The sequence below is a fragment of the Chamaea fasciata genome, unplaced genomic scaffold, assembly GCF_029207755.1.
Source record: "Chamaea fasciata isolate MVZ Bird 193981 ecotype frontalis unplaced genomic scaffold, bChaFas1.0.hap1 SCAF_9, whole genome shotgun sequence".
NCBI lineage: Eukaryota > Metazoa > Chordata > Aves > Passeriformes > Sylviidae > Chamaea > Chamaea fasciata.
The window spans coordinates 16,927,925-16,945,406 of NW_027094094.1; the positions used below are offsets into that span (position 1 = coordinate 16,927,925).

At 42.7% G+C, this 17,482-nt stretch overlaps 1 protein-coding gene and 1 long non-coding RNA gene across 2 annotated transcripts; one reads left to right on the plus strand and one right to left on the minus strand.

Annotated features, from left to right (window-relative positions):
- The first annotated feature begins 1,111 nt into the window (after positions 1-1,111).
- On the plus strand, positions 1,112-13,079 carry LOC136293988 (putative lysosomal acid lipase/cholesteryl ester hydrolase). Its single transcript, XM_066191246.1, has 9 exons — positions 1,112-1,385; positions 2,853-2,973; positions 5,988-6,186; positions 6,476-6,585; positions 7,216-7,352; positions 8,759-8,905; positions 9,222-9,293; positions 10,348-10,419; positions 11,178-13,079. The coding sequence occupies exons 1-9, from the start codon at positions 1,281-1,283 to the stop codon at positions 11,415-11,417; spliced, it is 1,203 nt and encodes a 400-aa protein (XP_066047343.1). The 5' UTR covers positions 1,112-1,280; the 3' UTR covers positions 11,418-13,079.
- On the minus strand, positions 13,075-15,770 carry LOC136293989 (uncharacterized). Its single transcript, XR_010722281.1, has 3 exons — positions 15,687-15,770; positions 15,481-15,551; positions 13,075-14,556 (listed from the first exon to the last, which is right to left on the minus strand). It is a non-coding gene; the product is annotated as an uncharacterized lncRNA (long non-coding RNA).
- Between the last annotated feature and the right edge of the window lie 1,712 nt (positions 15,771-17,482).

Genomic DNA, 17,482 nt, shown 5'->3' on the forward strand with positions numbered 1-17,482 from the left:
CATTTTATAATTTGGGTTTTCCCTTGGCAGGGAAGAGTAACTTGTAATTAATTTGACAAAAAAACCCCTGTGAATCACTGAGCAATAATTCTTCCACCCGAGGTCTTTAAAATCAAACAGTTTAAATAAATGGCATCTAGGCATGCAAAGGGTCATATAGTATCTAGTGACATATCCTTATATCAAAACACGAGGATGATATGTAGACTTCAATGACTTTTCAGTTAAAATCTTAACGCTTTCTAGATAAACAGAAACATTTCTGTTCTCGACACCCTCTTGCTCTAGCACGGTGTATTTAGTATCAGTTTTCTGTATTATTCTATGGATATTACTATGGGCCTGGTAACAAAGTAACACGAATATTTATTTTAAAGGATTGAATTTGGTCCAAGTTTTTGCAAGCCCGGTCACACATTCCCTGACCACAGACACGCTTTTCTGGGAAATTACAGCTGTGCAATGCAGTGCCTGCAAATCAGTTGCCGCAGAGCATGAAGATGAAACAGGTTTGCAGGCAGCTGCGATGGTAACCCTGCACGCTACTTAAGCCCATTTGTATAAGGTTCGGAATGTTTAGACAATGCTCGGAGATGACGGATGGGTGTGTGTTGTGTGTGAGATCTGTGTGTAAGAGCAGCAGTGAGCGCTGTCAGCGCCCCAGCGCCCTTCGGAAGGACGGGCGGTGCCCGAGGCGCGGTGTCCGGCCCGGAGGCACGCGGGGGTGCTCGCCGAGCCCCGGGGAGCGCCGGGCGGGCGAGGCGGCACCGCCGCCCTCCTCGCTGCTGCTGCTGCTGCTTTCTGCACGGAGCCCGCTGCGAACACAACGCAGAGCCCCGCAGGGCGGCTCCAGAGGCTCCGGAGGCGGAGCAGATGCAGAAGACGAGGAGGGCAGGGAAGCACTTCCACGGGCGCCGTTCTGGAGGCTGCAAGGCGTCTGGAAATGGAGCCTGGGGGGCGGGAGGATGCACCCAGTGTCGCCGCGGAAACGCTGAATCACGGCGGGCCGGGCGGCCCGAGGCCGCCGCAGCGCGGGGCTCCGCCGATAGGGCCGCGCCGAGTGGGCTGAGCCCGGCCCGGCGGCGCCGCCTCCGCCGCTCCCTCCGCGCCGCGGCCCGCGGGGCACGCCCGGCCCGGCCCGGCCCGGCCCGGCCGCGCCGCTGCCCCCGCCCCTGTCACCGGGGGGGTGGCACAAAAGCCTCGACCGGGCCCGCTGGCAGCCGCCGTAGCGCCGGGTTCTGCTTCGCCGCCGCGTACCGGCTCCTTCTCGCAGGACGAGGATGCGGGGCCTGGTGGTCGCTGCTTTCCTGCTGCAGAGCATCGCCGGCTCGGGCGCGTTCGCCGCAGGGAGGAGGAATGTGGACCCCGAAACCAACATGAACATCGTGAGTGGCGCGGCCGCGGGGAGGGGAGGGTGCCCGAGCCTTGTGTACGGCGCGGCCGCGGGCCCGGCGGGCAGGGGCAGGCTGCGAGCCGGGCAGCCGCGGTGACCGCCCGGCGGCTCCAGCACCTGCCGGCGGCCAGCCCGCTGCTGCAGCCGCTCGCACCCGAGGCGTTCGCGTCCTCTTTCTCTACTCCCCCTTCCAGGTCCGTCTTGCGCTGCTGTTGGCTATATTCGATCTTTCTCTCACATTTTTGCTGACCCAGACCCGTGGATTTTTGCTAGCGGCTCACTGCGACAGTCTTTCGGAACCGCTATAAAAGCGGATGTTCGTGAAGAACGGTGGAATTCCGAGCAGCGTGCTCCTGTGTTCTTACCCACGGCTGCTTTGCTCCCCATTTGGGATTTACTCTCTTAGCTTTGTTCGCCTTTTGCTGCAGGAGCTAACTCCTGACATATTTCCTACTGGAAGCCAGTACTAGTTGCTCTTCCTCTGCCCTATCTAAACTGTGCCAGTTTTTCACATGTGTGAGAAGATGCTTCAAGACAGAAATGCTTAAGGTGTATGACAATAGAAGTGCTTGGGTCGTGTAAATACAGTTTGAAGGACTGAAAATAGTAGTTTAGTCTAAGGCTAATAGCAATGGAATAGCACTTAGCCTTAAAATAATTTTGGAATGTTAATGTCACTGTGAATAATTAAAGACATATTTAAAAGAAATAGCATGCTTAATTAAATTCTTCTCCTCTTCCTTGCCCAGCAGTCTAAGAGAATGATCATGTCTTGCATTTTTTAGATTTTCTCAAGGCGTGGTTGGTGTCATAAAACTAATGACATAGCAAGTTCACTGCCCTAGTGGAGTTGCATCAAAGTAAAATATCATAAAGCCGAAGACGTAAGAGACAAGATATTAAACATAATAATGAAATCATAGCATTAAACAGGTGTGGAGATTTTTATTATTATTTTCCTGCGTGCTTTGACAGCAAAGTCACTTAAAAGCTTTGCACTGGGTGTGAGGTTTGAGGGGAAAGGTAAGAAATGGCACATCCTTCTCTCCTATATGCTGCAGTGGTGTAAGTGACTTTCTTCTGTTCTCACTTGTTTGTTACCTGTTTTCTTGAGAGCAGACAGTTTCAATTTTTGTCTGACAAATCTGCATCTTGGTGTTTTGCCCTGTTACCATAATCTCCTTTTCAACACTTCGTCTTCTTTCTCTCTGTAAGCACCATGTGGCTGGGACAGTCTAGGGAGTCCTTGAAGATTCCTGGGATTCAGACTGGCTAGTTCCTGAGTTTGTACTGGGATGTGTTATTAAGAAAATCTGCCTGATAGGCAGGTGGCACATTACTACCACACCCTTTAATTCCACATTCCAGTCTTTAGAAGAAACCCAGGGTACTTTGCATGTGTTCCTGGACTGAGGAGCCTGGCAGTCTGGTTCCAAGACGGTTTCTTTTCTCTCCTAAGAGTGAAATTATTACCTTCAGAGGATACCCTAATGAGGAATATGAAGTAACAACAGAAGATGGATATATTCTTTCCATTAACAGAATTCCTTATGGAAGAAAAGGCCGTGAAGGAAGCGAAGGTAAGATTTATGTCTGTTTGGAAAAAGAAAGAATGAAAATGAAAAAGCTGTCTTTGATTTATAAAACTTTTGTTCCTGTAATAATCCAGATGAAGATTAAGGACTACTGTGGTTTAAGGTCATGGAGGAGATGCAGGGGGTGTACAGGAGAGGAGGTGGGGGACAGAGAGAATAGTGCTAATGTAAGTTCAGACTTACAAGTGAGCAATGGGCAAAGGCTTTTGTGAGGACTGAATGACAGAATGCTTTAAAAATGAGACAGATGTGGAAGAAGAGAGACACATACCTTTTGACTTGCTATCCTCGTACACTGAGTATGGAATTAACAGTCTCTGTGCAGTGACTGAATTTGTTTTCAGTCTTGCCACCATCCCTTATAAAAGTTCCTACAGATATTCATGTAACAGCAGCCCATTTGCATAGAGGTTACATATTCTAAGGATTGCCGCAGAATACTTTGGACTGAAAAAATCCTAGGATTACAGGTAAAAAACATGAAGCTCACAGAAGAAATTTATGATTGTCCTATAGCCTTGGGTGTGAACGAGACCTGTGGAAAGTCCCTCTTCCCTGTCAAAGGCCAGGCAACAGCCTTCCTGAGCTTATCTATTGGTTTTGTATGAGTTAGGATGTTTGCACTGTCTGTTGTCTTTCACAAGGAGTGTGTAAAGATCAGTGCATGGATGAGCCCCGTCAAAACTGGCAGGTGTCTTTGTATTTCATTTTAGAGAAGCCCACAGGAAAAAAGGCTGCCTTTGTACCTGCTGATTTTATTGAATCCTTCATTGATGACATAGGTAAACAGGAGTTTCCTGACTTCTGGGAATTCTCCACATTCCCCTTGCCACGCCCTCGACACCAAGTTCATGCTTTGCAGAGTGCTTTAATTTGAAAAAACAAGGATTACTGAGCACATTTGAGGAAGTATGAGCTCCTGGGAGAATGACGATTTCAAAGTTCATGTTGATCTTAAGTTTTTATAGACTTGGTATCTTTTCTCAGAAAGATACCATTGATGTGTTGCTGCTGACTTAGCATATATATGCCGTATTTTTCTTTTGCAACACCTGCATAATGTGATTAGGATTCCTTGGAATTACGTATCCACATGATGTTTTGGAACAAAACCCACAATTCTTCAGGAAAAAAAGAAAAAAAAGGAAATGTACAGAGAACCTAAAAGCAAAGCATCAAGGATTTTTTGGTTTTACTAAACAGTCCTAAGGCAACTGCATAGCATGGGTAAGAAGGGCGTGGAAGTAAATCTGTCTTCAGCTTCTTGGGTCTGTAGTGAAGAGAACAAAATGTTCTATGCAGAAAGGGTAGTTTAAGGACCCACCTTTTTATTTCACCTCTGGGGTTTTTAGGATCATAGGTGATAGAAAGTCATTATTATTCAAGTCAGTTTGTCACATGATTGTGCAATTCGCATGGAGATCTGGTGACTGCTTGGTAAAGTGAAAAAGGAACTGGCAGAAATTGGAGGTTATTACGAGAACAGAATTCAAGCAGTAAGGCAGTCAAACAGTTTTCCGCTTCCCATGTTGCAAAACACGCAATAGCAGCTTGAGGAGAGCCTGTTCTTTAAAAATTCAGAAGTTGGTTGGTCTGAGTTTAGTGAAAGGGAAGAAGGTATCAATGGTAAGTGGAACGTTACTGAAAGCAAATTCAGTGTGAGGCTTGACAATCCTGTTTATAAGACAATAAAGTATTAGTGCAGCAGAGTAAACAGTTATGTTGAACTGTACTGTCTCCAGTGCCAGTTGGACACTGCTGGACACTTGCTCTGCCTGCCTGGACAGTATGCCATGTGGGTTTTTTAACAAAGAAGTGGGAAAAGCAGGCATTCAAAAGGCTCCTTGCCACAAGTATAAAGATTTCCAGAAAAGGGGAGTACTGTTAATTTGGAATTTGAAACTTGCAGCAAACATTTATGGACATGACCTGTGATGGACGGTATAGGTGACTGAAAGTTGTGATTGATCAGTTTCTGCTGAAAGATCCAAGTCTAAATTATCAATGGAAGAAGGACTGTGAGTCTGTATCAGCAAAGTGATGTGTCACTGGAGGAGGTGAATTCCTGAGTAATCTCTGGTGTTGAGCTAGTTATGTTACCTGTTTTCAGTTTTCAGAGCAGAAGTAAAAGCCAAAACACCTGTGCTTCTGTGAGAACCAGAGACAGGTCTTTCTAGTTTCTGAAGGCCTTGTTTCTCCCAAGGGATTAGATGTTAATTGATTTTCTTTATGTAGAAGCAGGAACCTTCAATTTTTAAATCTGTATTCCACATAAAGGTGCCATTTCCCTTTTCAGGACAGGGGAGGTAAGAGATTCTTCTTAAATTCTACCTGGGTCTTAACTGTGGTTCTTATAATTACTTAAATTAAGGGAAGAAAATCCCCCGAAACACAGATTCCTTCATTGGCCACTAAACTGCTCTTCAGGTTTTGCCAGAGTGATGGAAGGTTGATGGAAGGATGTTGCACAGAGGTAATATCAGTACCAGCTGCAGAGGTTTCCAGAGCTCAGCACAGTGGTTTGGCATTGCTTTGACTGGAAAACAAAGACCTCAGTAGCACATATGTGGGAATGCCTTGCCCAGGTTTGGGGGCAGGGCAAAGTTCATAAGTATTAAAACTGCTGCTGTGTTTGGGCCACTTTTCTGAGTCTGTGAGCTTGAAACAGTTGAAAGAGCTACTTAAATATTTCTTGCAGCTCCTGCTTTTCTCATGTTTATTTATTGCACACTTATCTGTTTTGAGCTTCAAGTTATGAAACTAAGAAGTGCTAGTTTAAAATTCTTAATGATCAAATAGCTTTTGGTGAAAAAGCATGTGATTTTGTAGCACTGTGACCATTATACAAAGTCCTGTTCTTAGCAGGTTAAGTCAAGTACATTAAATACTCAAGTGCAAATCTAAAACAGACTTGCAATCTTTCAATAGCTCACTTGAATTATTCTTAGGTATGCAATGGCAAATGAACAGCCTTCTGTTATAAACACTTTCTTTTTCAGGTCCAAGGCCTGCTGTGTTTCTGCAGCATGGTTTGCTTGCAGATGCCAGCAACTGGATCACAAACTTGGATTACAACAGCCTTGGCTTTATGCTGGCAGATGCTGGCTATGATGTATGGCTGGGAAACAGCAGAGGGAACACCTGGTCCAGGAAACACACCCACTTCTCAGTGAAGCAGGAAGAATTCTGGATTTTCAGGTATCCTTGTTTTGCTATCCAGTCACACTGTAAACTGGCGGGATATTTTTTTTTCTGCTTACATGTGTTGTCACACATGTAGGGACAGTAAAGGGGAGTTTTGAGATTGGTATAGTGTGCTGAAACTCATAGGTGGTCAGTAGAAAACTGAAAACTCAATCATGAGAGTTCTGTTTCATCCAAAAGCAGCTTTTCTTTATGTCCACACAACTGATCTGTGCAGGAAAGATCTGTGCAGCTGTTCCTCGCTGACCTTTTACACAACTGACTTTCTGTCTTTGCCTTGTAGCTTTGATGAAATGGCTAAGTACGACATTCCAGCCTCTGTGGACTTCATTTTGAAGAAAACCGGCCAGGAACAAGTATTTTACGTTGGCCATTCACAGGGCACCACAATGGGTATGTGGAGAGATGCATTTATTAGAACATGTTGTGTTTGAAATGGTATAAAGTTCCACATATGTGGTTTAGTGATTAAAAAACTAGGACTCTTGAAAACTACTGCTTTTGATTTTTAGTGTCTTTCTGGAATATTCATCAGCATTAAAATGAAAAGACTCAATCTTTCTGTGTTTATTTGGAATGATAAATTGAAGTCATAGGTAGCTGGCAGTACAGCTTCTGTTAAAAAAAATTGATGAATTATACATAATAAAATTATACTCATCAGAGACAGAGAATAATGATTCCCAGATTTTTTTTTTATTCCAGAATATTTTGCTGCATGTGAGGCCTGGCTCATGTGCTTTAGACCTTCTAGTAGAAAGAGCTAGGCATGTTTGGTTAGTAAGCATTAAATTGCTTTTCTGGAAGAAAGCAAGTCTTCTGAATTACTGTGTTTAATTTGGTATTTGTAGTAACTAGGTTAATTTACATTATTTAACTTAGTACTAGATACTGCAATCAAACTATGAATATAAAATAACTTTTGCATACTTTCTCATAGATTTTTTTAGAATTTCTGCCAGGTAAAATTCTTATCTAACTTGTGTCAGTGAGGTCTGTTAACTGTTCTTATATTATTTACAGCTTTTATTGCTTTTTCAACTTTGCCACAGCTGGCTAAGAAAATCAAAATGTTCTTTGCCTTGGCACCAGTAGCTACAGTCAAGTTTGCCACTAGCCCTCTGGTAAAATTGGGATTGTTTCCTGACATGCTGCTCAAGGTTTGTATTTGAGTGTAAATATTTCAAGCCAAATGAGGTATGCCCCTTTCTATCTGAAAATAGCATAGCAAAGAATGTTAACAACTGTGGATTAGAGAGTAACATATGACAAGAATTCTAGGTCAGTTTTATCATAATGATGCTATTGAAGTCAGCAGTGTCTTCTGTAGCTTTATTAGTCTAGTGAGACCATTTGCATTAGTTTAAAGTAGTATTTTACAATTACAGCTTACTAGATAGATTAAAATTGTTTTTCCAGTTACATGTTTCTAGAATTTAAGCTAGGGAAATCACATGATTTATTACTCACTGTGTTTTAGAAGAGTTGTATAATATCTTTATACAAAATACAGTCCATGAGTTGTCATGAACTTTAACAGATTTGTTTCACAATCAGCCATTTAGTATTGGAAGAGGATCCTTCAAAGGGTGATTAAGAGCAACAGCTTTAGTTAGATGCTGTGAATCATCCGCTGGAGGAGTTTACCTCTTCCCCATTAACATCAAGGGGAATGAGGCAGGCTGCAGTAAGTGCCTGAAGTCAGACATTGTGAACACCCTGCTGTGTGTCATTTTCAACCATCGCTTTTCTTTCAGCCACCCATGGAGATTCCCACACAGACCTGTTTGTTCTGTGACATGAACCTCCTTCTGTTTAAAATTGATTTAAAGTCTGTCTGTAGTACTAATTCCTTGCTCTAAAGGCAGTTAACACTAATCATTGTGATCTCCTATTCCTTGAATAATGAACTTCCTCTAATGAGACTAGCAGCTGATCAGTGCCTTGTACAGATGTTCATGTTGTGCTGAGGAATTTGATTCTCATGGTGACTTGCAAAAATCTGGAGTGCAGGGAGAACCTGACAGTGACAAACTCGTGGGTCAGTGATATCTTTAAAGAGCTGTTTCACTTTTAAGGAAGTTTTCAGTGGGACATTTTAAAGTCCTTGAACATTAAAAAATACCCATCTTGAAGACGTGGTCACCACATTTCATGTAACTTGTTTTTCTCTCATGGTTTGAAGAGAAGAAGTTCCAAGTACAAAGCCATTTAAAATTAGCAGGCAGAGCTTAACATACTTTAGCCTTAAACAATGGGATGACAAAAAGCTGTATAATAGAACTGTAAATTATTGAATTTAAAATGTATTTGAATTTGAGGTTAGGTTTGAAATTCTTTGCAGATTTTCCCAGTTCCCATGTTTTTATGGGGTTAATAGACTGCACCATTTGTAGCAGAAGCACTAACCATGCCAGCACTGATAAGAAGATCAATGATTTTCATATGACACACCTGTCACCAGTGCCAATGCAAATAATTACCTCAAGAGTGTTGTAGTATAAAAACTGAAAATAGGTCATTCTGTGCAATTACATGTTTGTCCTATGTGTTTGCTATTTTGTAGGACATGTTTGGAAAGAAACAATTCCTCCCTCAGAATTCCTTGCTGAAGTGGCTTGCTACCCATGTTTGCACCCACAGAATACTCGATGACCTTTGTGGCAACCTATTCTTTCTTCTATGTGGTTTTAATGAGAGAAACCTGAATATGGTGTGTTCTAGTGATTTCCTTTAATACCTAAGTTATTGTGAACTATAAGACAGTATTGGCTGAATACATAAAAAATGCTTAAGGGATACTATTATTAGGTTTAAAATTCAGCTTGAGAGTTCTGTTGTTCAATGCAATAACCCCCAAATGTTTTAACTTCTTATCTCATTTGTATGTATGGCTCCAGTACACTTTTGTTTATAGCAGTTTTAAGTGGAAATAGTTTGAAATAGTTTGTTAGTTGTTCAGGAAGCAACAATGGGTAGAACTGATGCACTGTGAGGAGAAGTAAACCATGTTCATGATCTTGTTGCAGAGCCGAGTGGATGTGTACTCAACACACTGCCCTGCTGGAACATCTGTACAAAACATGATCCACTGGAGCCAGGTAGGGTTTCCAGAATCTAAAGTGCCCATGACTCTAATTTGTTTGTAGAGTATTGATGTGTCTGATATTTAAATGAAATAAAAGGCCAAAATATATGCGCAGCCTAACCCAAGCGAAATTTGGAATTGCCAAAAGTTAGAATGGCAGCTGTCACTGCAGCTGCTTGGATGATAAGGGTTTATGATGGTTCACCCCTCTTCTGTATTTCTTTGAAAATATTGTACCTGGAAGTACCTCAGCCAACAAAAAATACAGCAGAATAACTTATCTCAGAGAGATGCTGTAACGAGTATTTGTTTCCCTTTCGGCAAACCCTGTTTTGATTACAAGTTGTATTTTTAGCCAGTGAAAAGCAGCAGATTTTCTGTTCTATTCTGTTTGGCTTCATTTTATGTTTTATTAGTATATTTTGATGTTCATCTCAGTGCACAATTTCATGCCTGTGATGCTGTTGTGACTGAAGCTTGGTCAGCAGGCTGACAAATGAGACATTTGCCATGGAGTCAGTGGTCAGTGGTACTTGTGATCTTGTAGCTGGACTTGGTCACCTAATGAGAGGCAATGTGTTCTACTGTACACAGCTGTTCAAGGGTTGGCTCAGAAAGAAACTTGTGAATTTTTTTTTTTCCCAGTTCCCTGTTATATAAACTTCTGTTTCTGAAAAAACAGTAGAAGGTAAATTATGCAGAGTAGGTTTGCCAAGAAAGCTCCCTGATTTATTCATACACATTGAGACATCAAGGTAAATATTTCAGAAATAAACATGGAGCTGTCACATCTTGGCTTTGGATACACTAAGCTGTTTTCCCTAATCTTTTGTACCATTGCTATGAGAGAGTCTGAAATCTTAAGGGACAAAGTCTAATGGTATTGAATGTTGATGTTTTCCATTCCTGTGACACTGGGCAAAGCAGTGACACTTGTCCTTGTTAATATTTGGCATTCCACTGTTTCTTGTGTAGGTTGCCATTGCCAGTTCTCCAGATGACTACACTTTTTAATTCTTGTGGTAGTAGTGTTGCAGTTCTTTGTATGTGTATTTTTTTATTTCTAGGCTGTGAGGACTGGGGAACTCAAAGCTTACGACTGGGGAAGCAAAGCTGCAAATATGGCTCACTATAACCAGGTAGACATCTTTTACACCTATAATTCTAGAGTGTCACAGAAAACAGTCCTTGGGCACTTCTCTGGGTGCTGTATTTGTGCTGCATGCTGAAAAGCTGTTAGTGTTATCCAGTAAGCAGACTGGAGATCTGCTTTTTCCAAAACAAAAAAAAAGAAACCAGCTGGTACTGTAGAGCTCAGAGGTAGTCCTAAGTCAGTGTGGGGTTCACATTTGGATGGGAAGCTGTGGTGGCACACACTTTCTTGAGGGGAAGTCCTGCCAGCCTAGATCATGTGACCCCCCCTGCACTTCTCATCATAAGGCACAGGCTTTCAGTTCATGTCTATTGTTTATCTTTAGTCTGTTTAGTCTCCATGTATTTTTGTTTCTAAATTGCTGCATACAATGCCAGAAATATTTTACCCCTTGTCTCTTAGTGATTGCAAAATACTGCAGTATCATACTTACAGAGTAGCAGTCCCTTTTGGCCTTAGATTAGTGTTAAAATATCTTGAATGGGCTACATTCTCTGAGATCCTGCTACCCAGCTGTCTTTAAAAACTTCTCAGACCACATCTTTACTGCTTCACATGCTATAATATTGCAGGACTCTTGCAGTTATACTTTTGCTTGAGCCAGGACACAATCTCTAGCTGTCCAAGAGAGAAAATGAGTATCTGACACATTCTTGCAGTTGCTAGTATGTTACACTGGCAGTGTAGGATCATACTGAAGATTTTTTTTTTCTAATGCTTTCTTTTCACTTTCCCATTCCTCAGTCTACTCCCCCTTTCTACAAAATAAAAGAGATGACTGTACCAACTGCGGTGTGGACTGGTGGACAGGACTGGCTGGCAGACCCAAAGGATATTGCTATGCTGCTCACTCAGATCTCCAATTTGGTTTACCACAAAAACATTCCCGAGTGGGAACATTTGGATTTCATCTGGGGCCTTGATGCACCTTACCGCATGTATAATGAAATAATTAACATGATTAGGAAGTTATCTCTAAACTGACAGAGAGTATTTCAGAGTATTGGTTCACCAGGAATTGGTCAGGTTTTGGAAAATACACTTTGGCAATAACGCTACATTGCTTAGGATGATGCATTTTTAAAATGCCAGCAATGACTAATGAATTGGATTCATATTTGGTTGTTTTTTCTCAGTATTGTTTCTCTCTCTTCACAGTATTTTGCTGATTTTGCACACAGTGGCATGGTACTCAAAACACAGCAGTAGGACTTAGCACAGAAGGAGTATGTCGTGCACATAAACTTAGTCACCTGTCTGAAAGACAGATTAGATAAGTTAGTCCATTCAGCATCTCAGGTGCTTGACACCTATAACAAGTATTTTTCACTGTGCATAAAACACAGCCATTTCTCAGTATGTGGCCATTTCTAAGTACCTTTGAGTAGTACTTCTTGTACTGCAGTGACCTATTTGGTGCTGGCACTTTACAAAGCACTTAGTGACTTTTTGCTGTGGTATTATTTTAGCCATCACATAAAATCAAATTATTTCCCTTTTCAATATTGCCCAGAAGAACTGTGGTGAAGCCCGAGAAACCACTGTCAGTTAAAATCTCAGATTTTGAGACTGATTCATTGCTGCATTTTCTTGCTTTGATGGTGTCCTTGAAGCCTGTAGTGCTTCACGTACCAGCTGTGGATAGAGGTTGCAATTTGCCTTGGCAGATTCCTGAAACAAGAGTAATGTTAAACAAAACCACTTTCAGTTAACTTTGTCAATAGGTTATGGCTTTCAAGGAGAATGATGTAACATACTTGTGTTTTGCACTGACCACTAACTATAAAACAAGCTCCCCCAGTCTACTGCTGGTGAGAGAAGAGCCAAAGCATTAATTCTACAGCTTGAGCGACTTAATTTCTGTGGACTTTCCCCCTTAATCGTCTGCTGCACTGAAGGTCTGTTTACTTCTTAACTGCTTATAGGGTGCTCCCCACCAGTGTGTTCAGGAACTGAATAACAACAGCCTGGAGAAGCCTGACAGTATTACAGCAGCTCAATTTGTCTCAGTTTTTACTGGGGCTAAGACCCCATTTAATGGGGAAGAGGATTCACATCTGCCTCAGGGGGCTGACTTTGGAGCTCTTTCCACTGACTGTACAGAGGACTTTGGTTTCTCTGAGATGCATAAAACCTCCGTGCCAAATGAACAATCTCCAGAGTCAGTTGCCTCAGTCCAGATGATAATTTCTAGTTGGATTCAACCCAGATTTCTTCAGTAATCCCAACAGGATAATATGCCTTTCTACGTGTCATAGGAAATAGTGCATTTTAAATTGAGATGAACTTATTTTGTAAAAAAATAAAAAATAAAAAAAATTTGCAGAAATAGACACAGGTTGTAAATTAGGATTTTTTTTTGATTCCTAATTCAGACTCAGGGAATTCTCAGGTGTTGTTTAGGGTCAAAGTGGTTCATTGGTTTGTGAGACTTTGGTTGTGATTCCTACCAGGACCTTTAAGTCTGCTTTACGTTTGTGTCAGCCAGATGTGCTTTACTTTGCTATTCTGAAAGGAAGCTTCTGTAAGAATTGAAGGTGGCTAATTTAACAGTTGTGAGGGTTTGTGGTGTGGCAACAACCATGTGCATCATGTTTATTAAGCCTGAGCTATTTCAATAAACATGAGACCTGCTTGGAGTTTGAAGCTGTGTGGTGTTTCACTTCCTGTTTCATGAATGCATGGGAATCTTTGGGACAGACTTCAGAAAGCCAAGTCTATTTTTCACAACTATTAATCCATAGAACAAGTACAGAAAAAAAAAAAGTAAAATAGCTAAGTAAACTTCCATTTTACTTTTTCCCTGAAAGAAGCTTTTCCCAAGCCTAAAAGGCCATTCTTATTTAGGTGGACTTCTCTGAGACTTTTAAGTAAGGTACTAATTATAAATAATTACTCACAAGATGGAGTAATTTTCTAAGCCTTCAGTTGAGGCTTCTTTTTAACTACTCATGTGGTGGAAAGCTTCTTGTATCATATTCTTAAACCTTTGGTAATTGGATTGGTTAACAGACTGTCTGGTAATCTCATAATTGGCATTTAATCACATAATAAGGCAGGGAGCTAATCTTCGCCACAGTACAGATGAACCAGCTTTTGACCTTTGTGACCTTCAATAATAAATGTGCTCAGGCTATACCTTTCTTACATTCTAAATACTGTAGGTGTGCAGTCGAGACAGAACAGTGTATTAAATCCTATGTGTTGCAACCTTTGTCAGCTGATGAACACCCTGTGTGCCTGGAAATAAAGTTAGAATACTGGAAGCTTTACACAAAAGCCATTATGGAGCTTCCCTGCTTCACTGGAGTAAGGAAATTGTGAGCTGCTTTAGCTCTCCTTGACTCACAAAAGTTGCAGGCCCTGAGTGACAGAAACTTGGAGAGGTGTCAGTGGAAGGAATTGTGCAAAATAAGACACCCCAAACATAGAGGAGACCAGTGAGAAACTTGGTCTATTTAGAATCACCTGTGACGAATTAAGAGTTCAGTGATGAATAGTAGATTTTTCTAAGCAGATCTTAAGTACTGAGTGCCCGTTCTACAGACCTCTGTGTTACAGGTAAATATGTATGTGCTGTTGAAGGCTGGCTAAACATCAGCTTTGGACAGTATAAAAGTGCACTGGCTTAACAGAGGGCATGGGACACTTTCTGCTGACTTGGTCTCAGCATTTAGTGACGGCTGGAAAGCCAGAAGAACGTAGTTCCTGTTCAGCTGATGGATTGGCAGACTCACAGACCTGTGTGTAGCTGAAGAGAATGCACAGTCCAGGGCTTCGACTGAGAGATGTCCAACAACCAGACGTGAGGGATAACACAGACATAAATATGTGGTTTTGTCCTCATTTTGTACTTGGAACTTGACAAGGATTTTTTGGTAGTCATCTGCAAGTATGTTTACAGTGTGCATTTCATGCAGAAGGCCTAAGGATGGTGGAGTTTGTGTTTTTTAGTGGAGTGTATTGAATGATGCAGTAGCTCCACGCAGAGCATTTTTACACTGGTTGGTGATTCCATGGCTAGTGGTAACACTCATAAAAGTTTATACATCAACTCAAGCAGTATAGAAATGCCTCAGCGTAGGACGAGGTGGTAAAACAGACCTCCTACTCCACTTGGGCCCTGTAAGAGAAACAGTTTTGTCAGCTTGGGAACAAAATTTTTCTATAAATTATTTATAGGGAATGTGCATACCAAAAAACAAACCAACCCCAAAGCCCCCCAAAACAAAACCTCTCCAAATGAAACAGAAGTGCCTTAATATAATAAAAAGTTACAAATGGCTTTACTCTGTAAGATGTGAGGGAGAAACCTTGATGGCTGGATAGGTTTTTGGATATCTAATAAAATTGCTCTTGGTGGAAGACATTCTGGCAATGAAAACATTTATAATGACTTCTCCCTTCATTGTCTTACAAAATACAAACTCATGCTGCACCATTGCCCAAGGAGCTTGCCTTTCTTCCTGGCAGCCTATTTTCATAAAACTTTATATGACCAAAATCATTGAAATCATCAATGAAATAAAAAAATTTATGAAGGTTGGATGAATGCTAGCCACATCTGTAACATGACTGCCTAATTCTTACTTTCTGTGTGGAAGCAGCTGCATTGCGTTCTGACTCTTCCAGAAATCATGTCTGAAGGTTGCTGAGAATGCAAATCAATTTCTCATTCCTCATTTATGAATTCTGAATGAAAGAATTTTAGGATATTTCCCTGATGGCTATTATTTTGAAAACTGATTTTGTTAAGGTAAAGCTTGAGAATTAGCAATGTACTTCACGGGCAGTTTTCTATCATCAGCCATTGCTTAAAATTAATTAAAGTGACCTTTGATTGTGCTTTTTACTGGTTGGAGAGGTTCTCAGTGAAGCTTGGTTTGGGAGGTGGAGATTAAAAATTTGGTAAAGAAAATGTGTCGGTTCTGTTAAGAAAAGTATTTTGTGTTTAGGCTAAAGTTTTTAATTAAAACTGAAGAGGACTGTGCGTTCTTCATCCTGAAATTCTTAGCATTCCTGTGGGCTCAGGGTTCAAGCTGCTTACCAGAGACGCGAGGAGGAGAATTTCATCTCGCTTATTTGTATCCAAATCTTGCCTGTGAATCTGCAGGTTAACTAAACAGAAGGGCACTGTAGGTTAGAATCGTAGAATCGTTTAGGGTTGGAAAAGACCTCTAAGATGGAGTCCAAGAGCCCTCCTTCCCTCCGAACCCATTACACCTATACAGCCTGTGACAGACCCGTGCCTACCAAGTTTCCGTGCTGCTGGAGAACCGTGTGTAGTTTCTTATCCCCCGGAACTGAGCCCAGGAGCGTTTCCCGGTGCCGTTATCCTCCAGCCAGCGGCGGCGGCGCCGGTGGGCGCTGGGCGGCGCTGCCGCCCGCGGGGAGCGGCTGCGGGAGGGACCGGGCGGGACCGCGGGTGGCACCGGGCGGGACCGTGGGGATCGGGCGGGACCGCGGGTGGGAGTGGGCGGGACCGTGGGGATCGGGCGGGACCGCGGGTGGGGCCGCGGGTGGGACCGGGCGGGGCCGCGGGTGGGACCGGGCGGGGCTGCGGGCGGGGCCGCGGGTGGGACCGGGCGGGGCCGCGGGCGAGGCGGCCCCGCACCGGCTCGGCGGGCAGGTGAGTCCGGGTGTGAGCGGCGCGTTGTGGCAGCATGATAACAGCTTCCTTTGAAACGAGAGCAGGCAGTGGCGCTGGTTTCCGCTGCCCCTGGTGCCTGTCCTTCTTCCCTGGTGCTGGTCCTGAGCAAGTCTCCAGCCCTCTTCTCCAGCACGCTTTTCCCGGTAGAAGGCTCAGCATGTTCTGGGATGTTGCCTTATCTCTGGTTCAACAACAATACTACCTTACAGACGGGGAGAAGAGGAGGATGGAAAAGGAATTTTTCCCTCTAATGCTTCGTTAGTTTCAGTATGTTGATTCTAGTTTTCCTCCCGCTAACTTTCCCCCATTTTCCTACCCACTGTAGTGTTGTGCTGTTTACGTTACAGCTTGTACAATGCAGCCTGGGGTAGGTGCTTGCATCTTGTGCTCATGTGGAATCTATTTAAGACCCTTTGCGGGGCCTCATTCCAAACTATGTGCCCTTCAACCTAGACTCTGTAGCAGGAGTGAATTTTTGAGAGAGCCATTTAGATTCTTGTAACACATGGGGAACTTTGGCAGCATTGCAAGTTAAGTGAAAAAAGCTGGGGTGGTGTTGCTGAGTTAGGTACAGAAAAGGTTTGTATGCACTGTACTTTTTTTTTTTGGTGACTTTTTTTTTTGTTGTTGTTGTTTTTTGGTGTCATACCTTGTGCTGTCAAGGAAACTGAAGTTAGCAGAGCGGAGATCTGTGGTAAATTCTATTTGGTGGCTAAGGCAGACGGCTTGGAGGATCCTCCATCCACCTGGAGGATGAGGGTCTGTCCTCTCTGAGGGGTGAGGATGAGTTCCCCCGAGCCGCGCTCCCTGCGGGGGAAGCCGTGCTGCGGAGCGGTCTCGGGGCGGCGCCAGCCTCCCAGCTACGTGCTGCTCGCTTGCCCTGGCTTGGGATTTATGTTGCAGGATATCCTAGAAATAGCACTGCAGAGTGCCCTTACTTTTCCTTAAGGGATTTAAGAGTATTTTTCTATGACCTAATCTGCAGGTGAAATGCCTATTCTTTAAAATTTAGCTTGTGCACAGCAATGGCTCTGAAACTTTTTGAGACTACACGTATCTGTAGGGATTAGTCAGATTAGTGTCTTCAAGGCACCTGACCAATTTATGTTAATCTCCCTTTGGTGAGATTTGGAATATGTTATAGAATAAATTGATTCTCTACATAATTTTAATAAAAAAGAGGATCACTTATCCCATCTGGGAGACTTAATTTCTGATTGTGACTTTATAAATCATCAGAAATCACATGAACATTCTTGGACCCAAGTGGTGATCATGTTATAAATGCTTTATTTTGGAATAGAGGTTAGGATAAATGCAGTCAGAAGATTAAAATGAAGCTCTTGGATATAGATCCTCGTCTGTTAGATTGGTGTCTTGCACCAGGTTTTAATTTACA